Here is a 19,168-nt window from a genome sequence, read left to right as displayed (position 1 = left end):
ATGTAAGAAACCCTCTGGGGAAAGAGAACTAATATGCATAAAATCACTGCAGAAGAATAAAGTACCAAAATATAGGTGCAAGTAGCTGTACTAAAAGCAACAGGATTCAGAGCACTGAGACATGAATGTGGGCTGGAGGAGTTTCACGTGGGGAGTGAAACTCGATTGAGTGCTGAAGGATGAATGGGATTACGATAAACACAGAGGAACAGGGAGGATGTGCAAGTGTGGGGAGCAGCATAGCCAAAGGCAACGCGGGGGCTTGCCATAATGAAGATGAGGGGCAGGGCACAGGCCTGAACTGGAGCGGGGTTGGTGTTGAGGGAGGTGATGAGTTAGACGAAGAGGGATTTTGAAATCCCAAGACGAGGAGACCAATAGAGATGACCATAGTGTCTTTTGGCTGAAAGAGACTTCTAAAGTGATTTAATCCAAATCTTTTACATTTACCCAAACTGAAACCCTCCCGAGGTTAAGTGAGAGGTCCAAGGTCATGCAGCCAGCCTAAAATTTGAATTTGCTGTAGTGGGAGGTGGAGAGCTATTAAAGGTTCATCAGCAGGGGAGTAGCCTAATGCAAGTGGGATTTGGGGCAAGATGAGTCGGCTAGCTGCTGGCACGAATCGAAAGAGGCAATACACTGGTGAATCAGAGTGCCTGGCTCCTAGAAAGAGGCCCAGCCGGGAGTTTCCTGGGCTCTGGGAAGGCCATGTGCTTCTCTTCTTCCTTAGGCAACCATTTCCTCTTGCGTTCCTGCATCTCAGTGTAAAGCAGTCGTCCACAAGCCATGCTCCCTTCTTCACCCCAGAAACTCACACTTGTCTCTGGGAGGAGAACTTCCTGATGGGGGACACCATGTGGCCCCCACACAGTTCCCTGAGAGTCTCTTCCTGTTGAAGCTCACTAATCATTGCTTCTGTCCCCTCCAGCTTTGAGGGTCCATGGTCCCCTTTAAAGTTCTGGCCCGTGGTGGCCATGGCAACGTGGGGATCTCAGTACAGGAGGAGTCAGGGCTCTGGCTGGCCACTGCCGAGGCATTACTTGTTTACATTCACCACAGAACCAGGACCCTCTTCTTCAGGTTGTTCCTTCCTGACTCTGGGTCTGCCTCAATTGTCCCCATGAGGAGATTGAGGAAAATATAATCTAAAAGCAAAGCGTTCCATGTCTGAGGTCATAAAGTGAGTCAACAGCAAAACCTCAAGTCCACTTGGAATGTGCTCTCTCCTGGTAGGACCGCCCCCTGGAGCCTCCTTCCCTCTCTGAGGGCACAGGGGTAGGTGCTGGATGTTGGCCGGACCTCAGGAGATGAAGACAGGAAGGTGTGCTGGTCGCTGCCTGGAACGGAATCTGTAATGGATGGGTGGTGGTGTCTCCCCATGGTTGTCGGCCCAGGACATGGAGTATTTAGGAAATGGCGGTTCGAGATGTTCCACATCATCTCTAATGTTTTTTGTAATCTTCTCAGACTAGAGGTTGTGTCTGCTCAAAGGCTGTGTCAGTGTGAATGCTTTATCGTTCTTTGGCCTCCTGATGATAAATCTAGATTGATGGGGAAAGGCAGCTGAAAATACTGGTCTGGTAGATATGGCAACAGAACACATTTCTGTATGCTGGGAACTTGGGTTACAGAACAACACACATAATCATGAGCCTTTTTATAGCCTCTTTTAAAAAGACTTTGGTCCCAAGGAAAGCATACCAGAGAAGATTAAGGAGAATCGAGCTTCCCCACGTGACCTTTTTAATAACTTGTTGAGCAGTCTTTGACAAGTTTGCTCACCTCCCTGGATCTTAGTTTCCAGAGGTATTAAACGAGATGATTTCAAAGATCTGCCCACCTTGGCCATTCCGGAATTCTAAGACAATCATTCAGAGGTCAGTCTAGCTACCCCAGAAAGGTTCTCTGTCCTCTGTGTCACCTGCCACAAACTGTGGCATATGACTCCCCAAGTACCACGCTGATGGAGGGAAGCTAACATCCTGTGTTCCTCAGAGCACCTTGCATTCAGGTGTTGGAGCAGCAGCCAGGTGGGACTCCTTGTTTCTGACTCAGCAACCACAGATAGTCACGTGCCATGCTTGCTCACAGGTCTCCAGTCGCCTACCACAGGCCCTGGGTGTGAATGGAAATGACATGTTGCATGGACAACAGATAAAACACAGATCTGCTTACAGTTCCAAATGGGGACATACCCTGGCACACTGGGACCCTCCTCTTCCCAGCTCACCGGTACAGCTCACTGCCTAGTGGATGGCAGTGCTGGCAGGAGGCCTGCCCCTGCCCTTGGTCTGTGCTTGCTGGTGGAAGTCAGCTAGCCTTTTTGAGCTCATGAAAGTGCCAACAGGGTCCTAAATCCTGCCTCTACCTACTCGTTAGGGTTGCTGTGAGGACATTATGCACTTTTCAAAGAGCCCAAGAATTTTATGTACACTAAAGAGTGGCCTTACTTCCACACGTGTGGGCCTTGACAGTCTGCCTCACTGCCCGGGGCAAGCGCCTTCCTCTCATCTAGGGAGACAAGTCACCCTTGGCATGTGTATTGCCCTCTCCTTCTCACACAGCACTTTCCTCTTCTGTGATCCTCACCACAATCCCAAAAACTAGGCAGGGAAGCCAGTCTTACCCCCATTTTACAGACGAGGAAGTCAAGGTTCAAAGAGAGTAATGCTTGATCAAGGTCACAAAACGGCTACCTTTCCTCAAGGCAGGGATGGGGGTAGACAGTTGTGCTCCAGACATGGTGTAAGTAGAAAAACAGAAAGGAAATCTATAAATTATGAGAGCGTGTTTTCACTCTATCTACCCCGGGGCCAGCTGTTGGGCTAACACACTCGGGTTTCTTTGAAGAGTTGGGGCTCTCAAACTCAGAAGTACATGTACATCATTCAAAGAACTTTTAAAAACTGTGGGTGTCCCGCACACCCAGGCCCCACCCCCAGGCCAGTCAAATCTGCATTTCTGTGTTGGGGGCCTAGGCAGCAGGCGATAGGTTGAGAATCACTGCTTCAGAAGGCATGTCCCTAAGGGAGAATTGTATGTGACTTTCCCGAGCCAAGGCCTGGTGCTGCAGTGTCTCTTTGTCAGTTCCAGAGCCCTCGTGGTAATAGCTGTGTCCCGCATGGATGACTGATCTCAGCGAAGCCTGTTTCTCAGAGTGTGCACAGATGTCTTTCTCTTTCATTTCCATCAGGGTGGAAAAGTACATGTTCTTTTCCTTTACTGGCCTTTTTGAGGTGGGAGATTTTCAGGCAGCTCTAAGCCTTTCAGAGATCCATGATCTTGAGGTTAAAACAACCTTCCAAAAAAATTCCCTTGGGATTCAGTGGTTGGGATTTAGTCATGTCACAGGTGTTTTGACAATTTCTTCTACAATGCCTCAGGGCGCTGCAGGAATAGGCAAGAAATTTTCTGACCATTTACCTGGTGGGAAGCAGAGAACTGGCGTGAGGGCCCAAGTCACTCCCAGGATTCAGTAAGGACAGGACTAGAGGTCCTAAGTTTCCATGTGGGTCTTCAGGTCTGGACACTTAACGTTTAGATTCCAAGTACAGCCTCTCTGTGACACCCCAGGACAGTTATCATAGGTGATTCAGACTAAGTTAAAAACTGTAGCTGTATGAAGAAATCCCAGAATATGAAGGCTGGAAGGGCCTGGAAAATAGACTATGCTAAGCTCTCTCTAATACTGAAATTCTAACAATCCTAAGTACCAATTACTGCACCTTTACCACGTGTCACATACTGTGCTTTGTGTTCACATGAATTTAATCCTTACAGCAGCGCAACGAGGCAGGTAGCATCACCTCATCTTCTAGGTTAGGAAATGAACTCATGGAAAGAGTGACCAGACTGAGGGTGTCCAGGCTCTTCACATCTGCCTGGCGTGTGTGCCACATGGCTGCCATGATCCCCTCTGCTTGCACCAGTGCCCTGGGTGGCCCATTCTTGTTCAGGTAGCTCTGGCTTTTCTACCAAGGGACAACCTATGCCCACTGGTCCAATCCTGGTTTGGGAGTCACGTGGAACAAAGCCAGCCCCTTTGGCATCCAGCCCTTTAGATGCTGAAGGATGTTCTTGTACACCGTGCCCTGCCCCCCAGCTTCTCGTTTCTGGTTTTCCCAAGTGTGTTTAAATGTGATATCTGACTATTTGTTTCAATGTGTCCTACCTGTTCTATGACCTTTTCTCCTCCTTTCTTTCAATTTTTTTTTTTTTTTTTGGTTTCTGTTCCAAATTAACATTAGCTTGCTGATGAAATATTTTCTGTTATTTGGGCATTTAAGATTACAACATGCATCCTCGATTAAAGTCTAATATAAATGCGTACACTTCCCAGATAAAGGGGAAACCTTATAACAGTGTAACTCCATTAGCTCCATCCAAATCTGCCCATAAAACAATATGTTAGATCTATTTTAAACTCCACACTACATTATTTTTGTTGTTTGTATTGGGGTTGGCAAACTTTTTCTGTAAAGGGCCAAATGGTAAACATTTTAGGTTTTTTGGATCATATATGGTCTCTGTCACATACTCTTTTTTATTTTATTTTTTCCATAACTTTTTAAATATGTAAAAGCCATTCTTATCTAGAGAGTTATATAAAAACAGGCTGTGGGCTGAGCTGACCTACGGGCCATAGTTTTCTGGTTTCTCTTTTAAACAGTCAATACTATTTTGGATTTACCTACATATTTAGTCTTTCTTTTCTTCCTTCTGACATTACCATGCTTCCCTCTGGGGCCATTTTCCTCTTAGTATTAGGGGTGTGTCCTTCCACTGTCTTCTGGCCCCTGTTGTGTCTGATGATAAGATGGCCATTAATCATAATGTTGGTCTCACGTATGTGAAAAGTTGTTTTTCTTCTGCTGTTTTTGAGAATTTATTTTCCCCTTGGCTTTAGGACTACACCTAGACACATCAGTTATTATAGCTGAGGTGTCTTGGTAAAATTCCGTGTCGTTCCTACTTAAAGTTTTTTTCAGCTTCTTTTACCTGTGGCTTAATATTTTTCATCAAATGTGGGAACTTTTCAACCATTATCTCTTTAAACATTTTTCTACTTCTTTCTCTCTCTCTGCTTCACCTGGGACACATTACCTGTATGTTTGTATGCTTGACAGAAGTCACAGATTTCTGAGGCTCTGCTTATTTTTCTTCAATCTTGTTTTTCCTCTGCATTTTTCAGAAATGTACTTTCTATTGATCTACCTTTAGGTTTACAGATTCTTTTTTCTGCCATCTCAGGTCTGTTGCCAAGTCCATCTAGTAAGTCCTTCAGTTATTGTATTTTTCCACACTGGGATTTCCATATAAATATAATATTTATTATAAATATATATAAAAGAACATATTTGTATCTTCTATTTATTGAGTCTTTAGTCTTCATGGTTTTCTACAGTTCCTTGAACATAGTTTCTTTTATTCTTTGTGTGTGTGTGTGTGTGTGTGTGTGTGTGTGTGTGTGTAAAAGTTGCTTTGAAGACTTTGCTGGCAAAATCCAACATCTGAACCCACGCAGTTTCCATTCACTGCTTTTTTTCATGATACTCACTTTTCAGTTTCAAGTCTAGTAACTTTTGGTTGAAAACTGGACGTATTTGATAAAATTAGCAATCCTGGATTCTGTTTTATTTTTATGAGGGTTGGTCTATTTTTAGTAACTTGCCTGGACTTAAACGGTGGAATCTGTTTCCTTCAAAATGTGTAGCCACTGATGTCTTTGCTCAGTCTTTTTATTCCTTGTGTTTATTTTTTTAACCTGACATCCTAGGGGGTCATGCCTGGGTTTGCATGGTTTAGTGATCAACCAATGGTTTGGGCAGAGGCTGTGCTCAAACACCTAGAGTTTGTAAGGCTGTGTTTATTGGTGTGTGTAGGGGTTGGAAAATAAACACAAAGTTGCAGCCAATTCTCCACTTTCTCTCCACTTTAATTTTACATGAGGCTCTTGCAGGTCTTTTCAGCACATAAGTAGATTTTCAGTGAGCTGGGGATATGTGAAGAGCATACCCGAGTTGCCCCATTAAATATCTGATTGGTTCACTTCTATCGCAAACTGGGGACAAAATATCAGGCTAACAAAGCTGAAGATATTACCCATTTGTTCCCGCATTAGTCTACCATTTTTCACTGTCTATTTTCTGGTCTCTCTCTCTCTCTCTCTCTCTCTCTCTCTCTCTCTCTCTCTCTCTCTCTCTCTCTCTCTCTCTTTTGTGTTGTCTCCTGTTTGGTTTTTTTTTAATTGAAAGACAGGCATTATATATGAGAAATTAGAAAGATAATTTTATGTCCTGAATGATGCTATCTGCTTCCATAAAGGCTTTATTTTTTGCTTTTGGCAGGTGGTCAGGTAGGGGCAAATCACCTCAATCTAATCAGGAATCAGACTGATTGAAAGCTGGGCTTCAGTCTTTTTGGAGGCTGGTCTATTTCAAGTTTATCCCTACTCCAGGGGTCTGCTGCTTTGATATCCCAACTGAAGGGCTGGTATATGTGGTCCCTCCCCCTTGATGGGCACTGAACAATATTTTCCCCACCTCCATGGAAGTGCCGGAAGCTCTGCACAGCATATTAGTCTCCTACCTGCTGATATCTGATGCCCGTAATTTGGCAAATACTTCAAGGGTAAAAACAGCATTAAATGTTGGGGTTACTCTTTTCACTTCTCTGCTCTCTGACTCTTGATCCCTCAATTCTTGCTGTCTTTATAACTCTCAACAGATGTGTTCTCGTTTCTCTCTTTCTCTCTCTCTCTCTCTCTCTCTCTCTCACACACACACACACACGCACTCACACAGAATGCAGAAATGCATAATAAAATGTCTGCAGAGAGAAAAAAAAGGCTCAGAAGATTCTGTAACAGTTGCAAGAAAAGAAAAGATGTCGGGATCCATTGATTGTCTTCGAAACCAGCCTCTTTTGAGCCCCTTTAAAACCTTTGAGAACTAGAGTCGGTAGATGGGAGCTCTCAACTCAGCCACACCTCTTCCACTTTTGCTGCTATAAAATTATACTAATCATGACATCGATCTCCCTAGGTTGTTTTGATGATAAAGCAACAGCACCTTTTATCAAAGTTAACATATTTCAATACATACTTTATGCAGGCACCGGGCTAGATCTCTTGTTTATATTATTCTATTTAAAATTTTAGACTTCTGAGTATATTTGCTATTATAAAAATCTTTTTTTTTTTTCAAAACTACTATATATGCCAGGACACCAAAGGCTTCCTTTGAGGGGCAATTTTGTATTTCTCAGACTTGGAGCCTGGAGGACGAGAGGTGCTGAATGGGACATTTCTCAAAAAACCAGGTATTCCTCCATCTGTGAAGGTGCTGGCAAAGCCCAGTGAGGAGCTGTGGCAGCAGCAACCAGCCTGGTAATCTAGGGGTAGAACCCAGCTCCCACCTGGGATCCCCGGGCCGCAGGGCGATTGCTGATCAGAGATGCCATTCTCCCCTTTCACCTTGACGACTACTTTTCTGTTGCAATCTAGATCCAGCCTTGGTTGGCAAATAGTGGCCCAGGGGCCGAATCCGGCCTGCTGCCCGTTTTTGTATGACATGTGAGCCAAGAATGGTTTTTACAGTTTTAGATTCATTTTTTTTGTTGTTACATATGGATATTTAGTTGTTCCAGCACCATTTGTTGAACAGACCATCTTTTTATTTTATTTTATTGTCTTGCCTTTGTTCTTTTATCAAACATCAGTTCACTCTCTTTATGTGGGTTTTCTGGGCTCTCCATTCTGTTCCACGGATCTATTTGTCTATTCCTTTGCCAACACCACACTGTCTTGATTACTGAAGCTTCATAGTAAGTCTTGAAGTTTGGCAGTGTTGGGCTTCTGACTTTGTTCTTCTCCTTCGAATCTTCTGTTGGCTATTCTGGATGTTCTGCCTTTCCATATAAATTTTAAAGCTAGTTTGGTGATATCCAGAAAGGTTTTTACGTTTTTTAATAATTGAGAAAAATAAAAAGAAGATTATTTCACATGTGAAAATTATATGAAATTCTAATTTTGGTCTCCATAAAGTTAATTCGTTTACATGTTGTCTAGGCTGCTTTCACACTACAACAGCAGAGCTGAGTAGTTGCGAAAAAAACCGTATGGTCTGCAACACATATCGACTATCTGGCCCTTTGCAGAAAAAGTTTGCTGATCCCTGTTCTAGACCTTAACCTGTAACTTAGCTTGTTGATTATGAGCACAGCTCATCCTTCCTCACTGTTTGCTGTGTCACCTTTAAAATGCCACTTAACCTTGCCATGTCCTTATCTGTAAGGTGGGGATAATAGTATTTATCTCATAGAGTTGTTAGGATTCAATGAATTATGTAATATAAGTACTTAGAATAATGCTTGGGGCATAGAAGCTGCATGTAAGTGTTGGCTACCATATAGACTTTTTATCCTGGCTTAAAAAGAATACTACCAAAATAGTCTCAGATCTCTGCCCTGCTAATTCATCTATCCCACTACTCCCAGAGTGATGATCGTCTTAAAATATGCCGTAATACTTCTCTCTCCAAAGACCGGTCACAGCTCCCTGTTGCTCATGGAGTAGCCTGGCATGCAGCTCCGCAGCCCAGCAGCTGTTTGTCTCTGCAACTTTGTCTGCACGCCCCTCCCCTCTCCGGCCCTCCAGTTACAAACCCTGGGCTCCAGCCTTTTCCAGCGCTCTGTGCACACCTCTGCGCCTTCCCATCATGTGGCTCTTTCTGCTCAGGAATCTTTCTTCTGGGAATTTCAAAAGGGTCACTGAGATCTGGGGGCAGGTTCCAGCCATTATTCCTATGACTCCAAAGTGGAAATTAGTGTCTGATCTCACAGTGGGTTTGAACTGGAAACATACCCTTGCTCCTCATGAAACACCAGGTACATTCTTTTCCCTGTGTGAAAAAGTAAAGCTGCAGAAGAAGGCTGGGGTAGAAAAGAAATCAAGCCTACTCCCCCATGTCAGGATTCCCTGTGGTGTTGCCTAATGTTGTGTGGGGGTTCTTCTGCGGGGTGCCCTTATAAGCAGAGTGCACCTGGGGCAGAGAACTGGGTGGGGGAAGTCAGAGGATGCGAGGGATTCAGATGAATGATTACATATCAGGATCATAAATGTATCATGAAGCTGTTGACATAAACATCAAGATTATTAAACATGAAAAGTGCTAGTCACTGTATAGGAGCTTGCAGGATACAAAATTGCATCCATATTGATTACCACTGAGTGTGAAGTGTACCTGATGGTGGGTACGAGCATGTGAACAAATGAAATCGCTTTTGGTTGTAGGGGTGATGGTACCGCGGGTGATGTTAACGATACTGTACTATTATTTGTATATTTGAAAGGTTAAATGTTTTATGGAACAAAAAAACACTGAGCTGTACAATTAAAACGAGTCTATTTTATTGTATGGTAAATTATGTTTTTAAAAAGTAAAAGAAAATGTTTTAAAAGACTGGCCCAAAGTAAGCTGGGATGAGGATGGTGTGTTTGCAGTCTCCCTGCCTCTCTTTTCTCCCCCTTCACTTACCTTCAGCAAGACCCCTGGAGACAGCCCTTGTCCGGCCATTATGTACAGTCACGGCTGCTGGGGAATCCAGGATTAGTTCTTCTCCTAAGCCTACATCACCCTTCAAACTATTCTAGAATGTCCTTTGCCCTCCCTGCTTTGTTTTGGCTCCCCAAAGGACAGCCGCTATTTGTTCAACACTGCCTTCCTCAAGAGTCCTGCCCTTCGCTAAGGAACCAAGAAAGGAATCTGTGGTGACGTGCCTGTGCGTGTCTCAGGTTATTGCAAACGGTGTCACCTTCTAAATACCACTTGTGCTTTTTAACCTGGGGATTCTGCCTGGATAGGCTGCATTAATGGAAGCACAGTGTTCCAAACAATGGAGGTGATAGTTGGAGGAATGGAATCTAGAGTTTCCTAACATAAGGGACGTTACTAAGCTGGGCAGACAGGTAGGGTTGGCAGGAAAGCTGTGAAATGTACAAGTCTGGGTGGGAGTTAATTCCACCTAAATAACCTGAACTGGTTTTGCTTTTTTTTAAAGGGAATACCCAGGCCAATTCCTCTCCTGGAGAGAACACATTGGAGAAACAGCTATGGCCAGAGGTAAGAACTTTGTCCTCAGGGGAGATACTGGAGAAGGGTTCCTTTTAGTGAGTAAATGCAAGTCATGACACAAGTTGCCAGGTCCCTTCCTGAGGCCTTGAGAGAATGGGCTGGACTGACTGGCACAGCAGAGATGGCACAACTGTGTCTCCTGGAATTTGGGGCTCATCATTCCTGTGGACTGAATGGGTGGTGCCCAGAATGCCCAGAAAGTTATAAATGGGCGTGTTATCTCCATGAACCTTGAAGCCGATGCTGTGAGTTATCTGAAGGAATCTGGGTGAGGTCTTCCCAGAACATCCACAAGATAAGAAGAGCTTTATCTCTCACTGCAATCAATAATTCAAGGGAAATTAACTTGTGTATTCTTGTGATAGTGAGATGTGGTCAAGGAACTCATTTACTGCCTGCTGTCTCCTGTTGGAGTATAAGTCCTCACTTACTGTCATCAGTAGGTTCTGTGGGGAAATGATCTGTAATGAAACCAGTTTCACTGTAGGCTAATTGATACAGGAGAGTTACGTTCTATAGCATTTCATCATTGTTATAATGAAACGACATTGAAGGAAATGACATTATTTGAGGACCTGCTGTGTTTCCTCTTCCACTGTCAGTTCGAGGGAGAAAACACGTGGTCTCCCTACCCAAAGCCTTCCAAGCCCACAATCCTCTGAAGAGGCCCGAGTGGTCTCGAGGACCCCACCTCCTCTGCTCTCAGTGACCCCTCTGGGCTCAGGACACACCAATTGGGGGGAGACAGAAGAATCTCCAGTTTCAAGTTTACCCAATTTCCAGCAGCACACATATATCTGCTTTTGTGTAAATAATCAAATTAAAAGTAGATAATACAAATATAATAAGCATCGGTGGGTTTTTTGAAGCTCTTAACTAGGCATATTGGGTCTCTTTTTAATGATTTCTTTTTTTTATTGTGGTAAAATTTACATAACAAATTTACCATTTTAATCATTTTTGAATGTATAATTCAATGGTATTACATTCACGGTGTGCAACCACCATTACTGTCCATCTCCAGAAACTTGTCCTCATCCCAGGAGTTGGTTTCTATTCTCCTTTTTCATCCTCCCTCCTTCTCTATCTCATTGTTTGGAGGCCTCCTTACCTGCCACCTGCTAAAAGCATTGCCAAAAGACATGTCGCCTTTTACTGGGTGAACTGGGTATGGAGTTAGAAGAACGTGACTATAGACAATTGTTGCTTCTGGATTTTGAGCCTAGATAGAACAAGTACATAGTCATGTCTACACCAAATTTTCAGGACCCGCAATATTTCCATACAAGGCAGTTGATGTTTCTGATGTTTGGTTTCAGTTTCCAGCCCTGAAGAATTTTCCATTCCTATGCAACCCAAAGAAGGCAGGATCCAACATGCTTTCTGAGTCAGGTACGTGACTTCCAAGCCATGACCTGGCATCTTCTCTCTGGTGTGGCCAGTAGAGGCTCCAACCCTACTTCTCTTGTACCTTTTGGCCATTCACGACATCCCTCTTCCTTATCCTTAGTCCCTCACACCTCCTCCTTTCCCCCCTCATTTATTTCTATGGAGGGACAGTGACACCACTCAGAGATAAAACGAACATGGCCCCACAGTGGCTTGCCTAGTGAGGGCGGCCTCCAGGAGTACTCATCTCCAGGTGGGCAGACAGTGTCTGGGAGCTAGGGTTGGAGCCTAGTCACTGGTATGTCTTCCCTGATTCTGTGATGCAGGCAGAGTGGCCACTCTAGACATTCTTTGTCCTATAACGGGCTAGGTTTTCTAACACCTGAAAGCTGCTCTTGAGCGGTCATTTCCTCTGGCTTTATCCTATTAAGTGGCCACATTATAGACTGTTCAGTGGCTTTATTTGTGTTTGCATTGCACTGGCTTACCAGTGTTTCCAGTTATGCATGCTATTCTTACTGTTCTTTTGTGTAAGGAGTATAGATAGAAATCGATCCTCTTCTTAGGAAGTGGCTTCTTCAGGATCCCGGAACATGACCAGGGAGTATGTCAGTGGTTTCTAGAGAGACGTAATTCTAAAAATGCTGGTGGCCGAAGTGGGTCACGGAGGCTTCCTGGTGCATCATTTGCATAGAGCTTCATCTGATGGTTATGGTGTTCACAGGCTTTGATGCTGTTCTCAAGCCAGTGTGATCCTTTGTGTAACCAGGTGGTTTCTATTTTAATTTGTTGCCCTCTTACTTATTAATGGTGGCCCGGAAATGCAGAGCCATGGGATGAAGGGAAGTGAGAGGCAGAAATAATGGAGGAAAGGCCAGGTGAGAGGAGAAAATGAGGACCATGAGTGACCTTCCATGGGACACCTGTTTGGAGATCCTAAGCCCAGTTAACAATACGGCCTCCAGAGAGGAGTAAGCCTCTCTTGAGCAGGTTCCTAGGGCTCCCAGCAACTGCTGGTCTTTAGCTCTCCAATCCCATGGCCAACAGACTCAACCTTCACAACTGTCCTCTGACTAGGGACTTGGGTCGTTCCCTCCCATTAGGTGTCCTTGGCCCACACTGTAGAAATGTAGACCTGACCTTCTTGCCTGTGTTCTTGTCTTCACAGTCCACAATCTGAGACCTTCTGACATTAAATTTGTGGCAGCCCTTGGCAATGTCGAAACTGTGAGTATTTCAGGGAAATGGAGGTGGGAGGCAGGGCTTGGGACTGATGACCCTCTGAATGAGCTCCTGGTAACCAGGCCGAATGTCTCATTTGGAGGAGAGAAAAAAAAACATTCTCTGAGTTGGAGAAATCCTCAGAACTAGGGGGTTCTGAGTTTATTTTTCTTTTTTTCTCTAATCAAATGAATGCCTCCATTTATGTTAGGTGATGGAACTTTTGGAATTTTTCATTAATAAATTAAACCCACTGATAAGTCAAAGATCACAGAGAATTTTTAAAGTAATATCTTAAACTTTCTATTTGTCAGATAAAGAATAAAATGTCCATATCTGCTTGGTAAATTTTTTTTAAAAATCCATCTTTGCTAATACAGTTTAAGTGATGTATTTAACATGGTCAGGTAAAGGAGAAAGAAGGCACTAAGAAGAGAAAGATGGAGCGAGAGGGATGAACAGAAAGACAAGCATCTGGAGAGAAGAGGGCTGGAAGGCAGAGGGAATGCCAATGTGATTCCCCAATCAGCCCTGGCTTCCCACAATCCCCCCTGCCCTGGTCTTAGTAAAGGCCCACAGTCCTGCTGCCCCCCCCCCGCCCCCAAGTCCCAGTGACACTCAGCTGGACAGACCACTTATCAGGTGTTCTCTGCTCTGCCCCAGAGCTCTGCTGGACCTTCTGCATCTGAACCAGGACATCCCCTCCCCTCCAGTGTCTTCCTCCCACCTCCGCCTGCCAGTCTCCTTCCCAGTGTCCCTCCCCTGTCTCTGCTTAGGGCTGTGCTCCCTGCAGCCTCAGGTCCTTCCCCTGGGTTCAGCCTCCCACTGCGCTGCAGGCCCCAGACTACTACCCCATGCACAGTGCCAGCTGTATGTAAAGTATGAGACTCCACATTAGAAAACTGACTATGGGCCCAGGGATATCAAGCAGGTAGAGCTTCCCGTCCTCGTTTTATTCTCTCTGTGCCCGTGGTTTAAAGCCATACAAGTGACTATGTGTGTGGATGGGGATGGAGGTTTACTGCTGGGAGAGATAGAAAACGGGAGAAGGGAATAAATGAGAAAAGAGGTTTCATGTCACGGATAGCACATTGCCTTGGCTGAGCTCGTGTGTCCCTGCATGCTGATGGGTACATTCCAGAGCCCAGAATGTGTGACACTTGCTGGAGGACTCGTATTCTTCCACTTTAGGCAGGGAAATTCACTGCAGGAAAACCTCCACCTCCAAGTCAGGTTTCTAAAGTTAAACCGATCAATGGCTTCCACTCTTTGATCCCAGCTCTGGAAGAGCTTCTTATTCATGAATTATTCAGAATTCACAGCTTCCGCCTGTCACTCAAGTCATTCTTTCTCCTTATGTGAGCCTGAGGCCCACGGCACTGGAATATAGCTCCGGTCCGTGACGGTTTCCCAGCCCCAGAATCATTATCATTACACTGATGGACACCTCAACCTTCAGGATGCAACCTGAAAACCCATCTCCTAGAAGGCTGCCTTTCTCTGTCTGCCCCAGAGCCGCTATCATGAACCAGCCAGGGAAAATTAATGAAAGACAGTGAATTTAAAAAGGAAAAAGTTCATAATGCTGATGCTTTTCCTAGAGCTTTCTGTAACCCAGGCACAATCACTTACCTGTGACTATAACTAGTACTTGTTTGATTGCTCTGGACTCCCTTTTCCTCATGGATTTTTAAAGAACAGATTTGTAAATGTTCATAAAAATTATTTGCCAACTAACATTTATGAGACATGTTCAATACAAGAAAAAAATCAAACAAAACACTTCTATGTAGTACAAAAAACTGAAGACCCCATTTACACCTCCTAGTCCCCTGCTTCAACACACACACACACACACACACACACACACACACACATACACACACATGCGCGAAGTCTGACAATTAAGTTTGCGAACTCGTCCTCGAAAAAGTGCTACATATGCTACGTACCTCATTGCTGAATATTACTATGGTCACCTTTGAAGTACTTCCCTTGAGAAGCTATGCACTGATGCCAGTGCCTAGTCCACCCTTCAAAACAATTTTGGAACTCTTTTTCTGGAATGGTCATTAGAGCTGTCACTGTATTATCCTTGATGTCCTGCATGCCATCAAAATGTCTTCCTTTCAATATTTCCTTTATCTTTGGGTAAAGACAGAAGTCATTGGGGCCAGATCAGGTGAGTAGGGAGGGTGTTCCAACACAGTTATTTGTTTACTGGCTATAAACTCCCTCTTAGACAATGCCGTGTGAGCTGGTGCATTGTCGTGATGCAAAAGCTTCAGGACCATTTTTGGACACACGTTTCTAATGCCAAGATTTTCAGTTAAGATTTTCCTAACTGTTTATCGATGTCTACTTGGTCTGCTGTGCTTCTCACACTCAGCCGACAATTTTGACACACAATTCGACGAAATTTTGCAATGTTTTTGTCAGTTCTGCTTGTTACTGGCCACACTGACCTCGCTTCATCAATGACATGTTCTCTCCCCTCAGAAAAACATTTAATCCATTTGTACACTGCTGTTTTCTTCATGGCATTATCCCCATAAACTTGGACTAACATGTCCCTGATTTCGCTTCCACTCTTGCCAAGTTTAACAAGAAATTTAATGTTTGTTTGTTGCTATAATTCAAGCTCAGACAGTTTCGTGACAGCACACAAAGACACACAACAATAATGAACAACACTCAGCAAGACACTGCCACACGTCGACACAAACACAGCTGTGAGACACTGATGTACCAAGGTTATGAAAACCTACCTAGCGGTTGTGCAGTGCTGCCAGTGTAAGCACACAGGGACCAGTTCAAGAACTTAATTGTCAGATTGCGTAGGCGAGTGCGTGTGCGTGTGTGTGTGTGTATGTTTTAGGGAGGAAGTGGGAGAGATGGAGGGTGAGGGAGGAAGAGAGAGGCTATATGTGTGTCTGTGTGTGTAACCCAAGTATGGTCAGACTGTTGTATACTATCTGTGACTTGGTTTTTTGTTTAACTGTCCTAGACATTGTTCTGTGCCACGGAGGTTACAATCGACTATATCAAACTCCTTGAAGGCAAGACCTGTGTCTGATTTCACTTTGTGTCTCCAGTGCCATAGTCCCTGCCACAGGGCAGGCATTCAGCCAATAAAGGGTGGCGAGGAAATGGCTGAGAGCAGGCAAAATGGAGACAGAGGAGTTTGCGGGTCTGCCCAGCTTTACCTTTCTCACTGAGTTCCTCCCGCACTTTGAGCCTTGTTTCTCTTGTTCTCCTCCTTACTTCTCCTCTTCACCCTTCTGCCCCATCAAGCTTGTTCTGAGGAAGACCTCTGTATCAGATGCCCTTTGGTTGGCCTGCTTCCCTCATGACTTCACCTGTCTGGCATCTTTATGATCCCTGACTGGTATTTTAGTGTGATTTTTATTTAACTTGCTACTTTTCCCTGGACATTTTGCCTTTCACCCTCTTTCTTACTGAGAGGTAAAGGATTCTATCCCCAGTGAGAGATATGTCACGGTCAGCCTGCCCTCCCAAGAGGGTTCCTGAGGCATGACCCAGTTTTATAGACTGGCTGTCATTTCAGCTGGGTGGTTAAGGATAGACAGACTCTTTAAAGAGAAGCAGCAGCAGGTTGGGAGTAGGCAGTGTGGGTACAGCTGTCACCTGTCATCACCATACCTGAAGACACTGTCTTCTAGGAATTTAAATCTATGAAAATAATACTACTGACAATAAGCTAATGTGTACTGAGCATTTTCTATGTACAGGGTAGGGTTCCACACATCCCCAGGACCTTGCAAAGGACGTGATTTTCAGGTGGGTTACCATGATCTCACCTCCAGCCCTGCAACCAGAGCACCTCTCCGACAGAGAGGGTCCTGTGTCATCTACCATTTTATCAAGAGGAAAATCAGAAATTTATTTTGTTTATTCAAAAACAATTTATTAAACAAATATTTATTGAGTACTTATGATATCTCAGGCATTATTCTAGGCCCAAGGAATATAGTCAAGAGCAAAATAGAAATTCAGGCCCTCATGGCACTTACATTCTAATCAGGGGAAGACGGACAATAAACAAAATAAATTTAGATTATGGACAGTCACAATGAAACCATCTGTTTCTACATAGAATGTTAATAGGGTTTTATGATGTACTTAAATCTAAGCTTGCTTGCCCCTGTGTTCTGTTCTGAGGGAAACATTCACACCTTCTATTGCTCTGAGTTCTGGCCGACCTGCTGCAGAGGAAGCCTGATGTTCACTGGAAGATTTGACCTTTCTCTGGATCCGTGGGTTCCCTTTTATCAGTGGGCGGGGCTGTTTGATAGACAGCTCAGGTCTCATAGGCTCTGCCACCTTCCCTAGCTGCGTTATTGACACCTCTTTTCTTTTCCAGTTTCCAGACTCAGGGACAGCCAAAGTGGAGAAGCACCAATGGTAACTATCTTGGAATCACAGAGCAGTGGAGTTGAGAGGAGCCTTGGTGATGACGTGCTCACACCTCCGTGATTCAAGGATGGGGAAACCTGAGGGCCCGGGAGGCAAGGCCTTGCTCCAGGCACTCTTAAGAGCAGGTGGCAGAGCGGGGAGAGAACCCAGCCTCTTGCCTTCCTGGCCAACATTCCCTGTGCCTGTGAACCCCCCTGGCTCCCCTGGGTGAATAAGGGGAAAAGCAGGAAAGGCCGAATGCAGGATTCTTGCTTCTCACCACCAGGCTCCTTGCTCTGCTCAGGGGTCAGCACGCAGAGTGTGCCAGGGTCAGTCTCATTCTACACAGGGGTCTGCAGCCCCTTCCATCTTTGGGCCAGACTGGAGACATGGGGAGAAGGATCCAGATGGAGCTGTGCACTCTGTTTGGGCAAATCCATTGCTTTCTGAGCTGTGTCTCTGACTCCAGCAAAGATAACCCCAGAAGCAGAGACAGGCTGAGCTGAAGCTTGTCATAAAACAGGCCACAGCAGCCCAGGGGAAGGGTTGTTGGCAGGCGACAAATGCAGTCTGACGCTAACATGTTTGCTTCTACTTGCAGGAATGGAAAAAGGCCACAGCAGGCATGCATGGGAATGATGACAGGTGAGTTCTGTGTATTCGTGGCCAGATTCCAGATTGTCCCCATCCCTCCCAACATGACAGCATTTCAGTTAATGAAGAGAATGTACTCTATTGGCTACTTCATCATGGAGCATGAGGAGAAAGGAGGAGGCGTTCTGAGAGGACAGATTGGAAGCCTGGGCATGAAAACTCACACACCCTGAAAGGAGAGGGTGTGAGAAACGTGTTTGAGGGTCTCTGAGCAAAGAGAAGCTAGGAGGCATTGGGTTAGGTTAGAGGACGTGGGAGGGGGATCGGGGGTGATTGGGCCAGAGTCCTGAGGCTCCTTCTCCCATGGGACCCCAGGACCAGACTTGTAGCGCTTCATCCAGGAAAACTGCCCTCTATTCACTGCCTATCCCCAACCAAGGAGAAGAACCCCAGTCTAATTTTCAGCCTATTTCATTTTGTAATAACTCCTTCGTTTTTAAAATAAATATGTCAGTTGGTTTCAGAAAAATGAAATGGAGAAAATGAAAATCAACTATATCTCATTATCTAGAGATGATCCTTGTTAACATTTTGGCCTTTTTACATATGAATGTGCTTATGAATATGCTATCTGTAACCTGTTTTATTTTGGTTTTTTTCATTTAACATCACATGTCCCTTATGACTCCATTCAGTCATCCTGAAACCCTGAGTCCCTTAATGCCAGTTGAATTAGCCCAGTGGGATACTAGAATTGCCTCTGCTTGGTGCTCACAGGGCAGCCACTGTTCACAGTTAGAGAGAGAAGGCTCAGACCACAATGCACATGCTCTGCTGAGCTGACACTTGTGCCAGAGTGATGGCCGAGGTGGCTAGTGCCCTGTCAATTCAGCCAGTGAGTTTCACCAAGGACCTGGGAATTATTTGGCTCCCCACAAAGGACAGGAATGAAGAAGACACCGGCCCCCCCCCTTCAGCCTTCCCCATCTAGCAGAAGCGGTTGAGGTCTGGTGTCCAGCCCTCCAGGATCTGATTGACAGGCGGTGGCCAAATTGGTAAGAGGGTCCCCTGCAAGGGGTCACAGAGTTCTGAAAGAGAAGGCCCCTGCTAACTTAGTGACGATGGCAGCTCTGCCTAGGTTTGGCCCTGTTTACTTTTAAATGGGGAAGAAAGAAATGAAGCGCTGTATTTGTGGTGTCTGGGAAGATGGGATGTAGTTTAGACCCTGAAACCACAAATACAGCTGCTTGGCCTGGCTTTTCAATTTGTCTCCTTTTTTTGTCCCTCACCCACCTGGTAACAAGTCCTGACTGCCCCTGCATAAGCAGAGAGCGAGCAGCAGTCCCACCTGGTGCAGCCGATGACTGGGCAGTGAGGGCTGATCTGGCACCTGAATGTCCTCAGAGGCAGACTCA

The 19,168-nt window shown here is 45.0% G+C and overlaps 1 protein-coding gene across 1 annotated transcript in view; it reads left to right on the top strand.

Moving 5' to 3' along the window:
* The window catches only part of PLB1 (phospholipase B1), a gene marked incomplete at its 5' end in the record, with an annotated part of 118,382 nt that overhangs the window by 5,419 nt on the left and 93,795 nt on the right, over positions 1–19,168 (top strand). The window contains 5 exons of the mRNA XM_081068441.1: positions 10,060–10,121; positions 11,453–11,525; positions 12,691–12,749; positions 17,128–17,168; positions 17,761–17,804. Coding sequence (XP_080924567.1) covers positions 10,060–10,121; positions 11,453–11,525; positions 12,691–12,749; positions 17,128–17,168; positions 17,761–17,804 — 279 coding nt within the window. The remainder of the gene's footprint in view (positions 1–10,059; positions 10,122–11,452; positions 11,526–12,690; positions 12,750–17,127; positions 17,169–17,760; positions 17,805–19,168) is intronic.

The sequence above is a fragment of the Rhinolophus hipposideros genome, assembly GCF_964194185.1.
Source record: "Rhinolophus hipposideros genome assembly, chromosome: 12".
Classification (NCBI taxonomy): domain Eukaryota; kingdom Metazoa; phylum Chordata; class Mammalia; order Chiroptera; family Rhinolophidae; genus Rhinolophus; species Rhinolophus hipposideros.
Note: the sequence above shows the minus strand (reverse complement) of the source record. Positions and strands in the feature narration are given on the sequence as shown.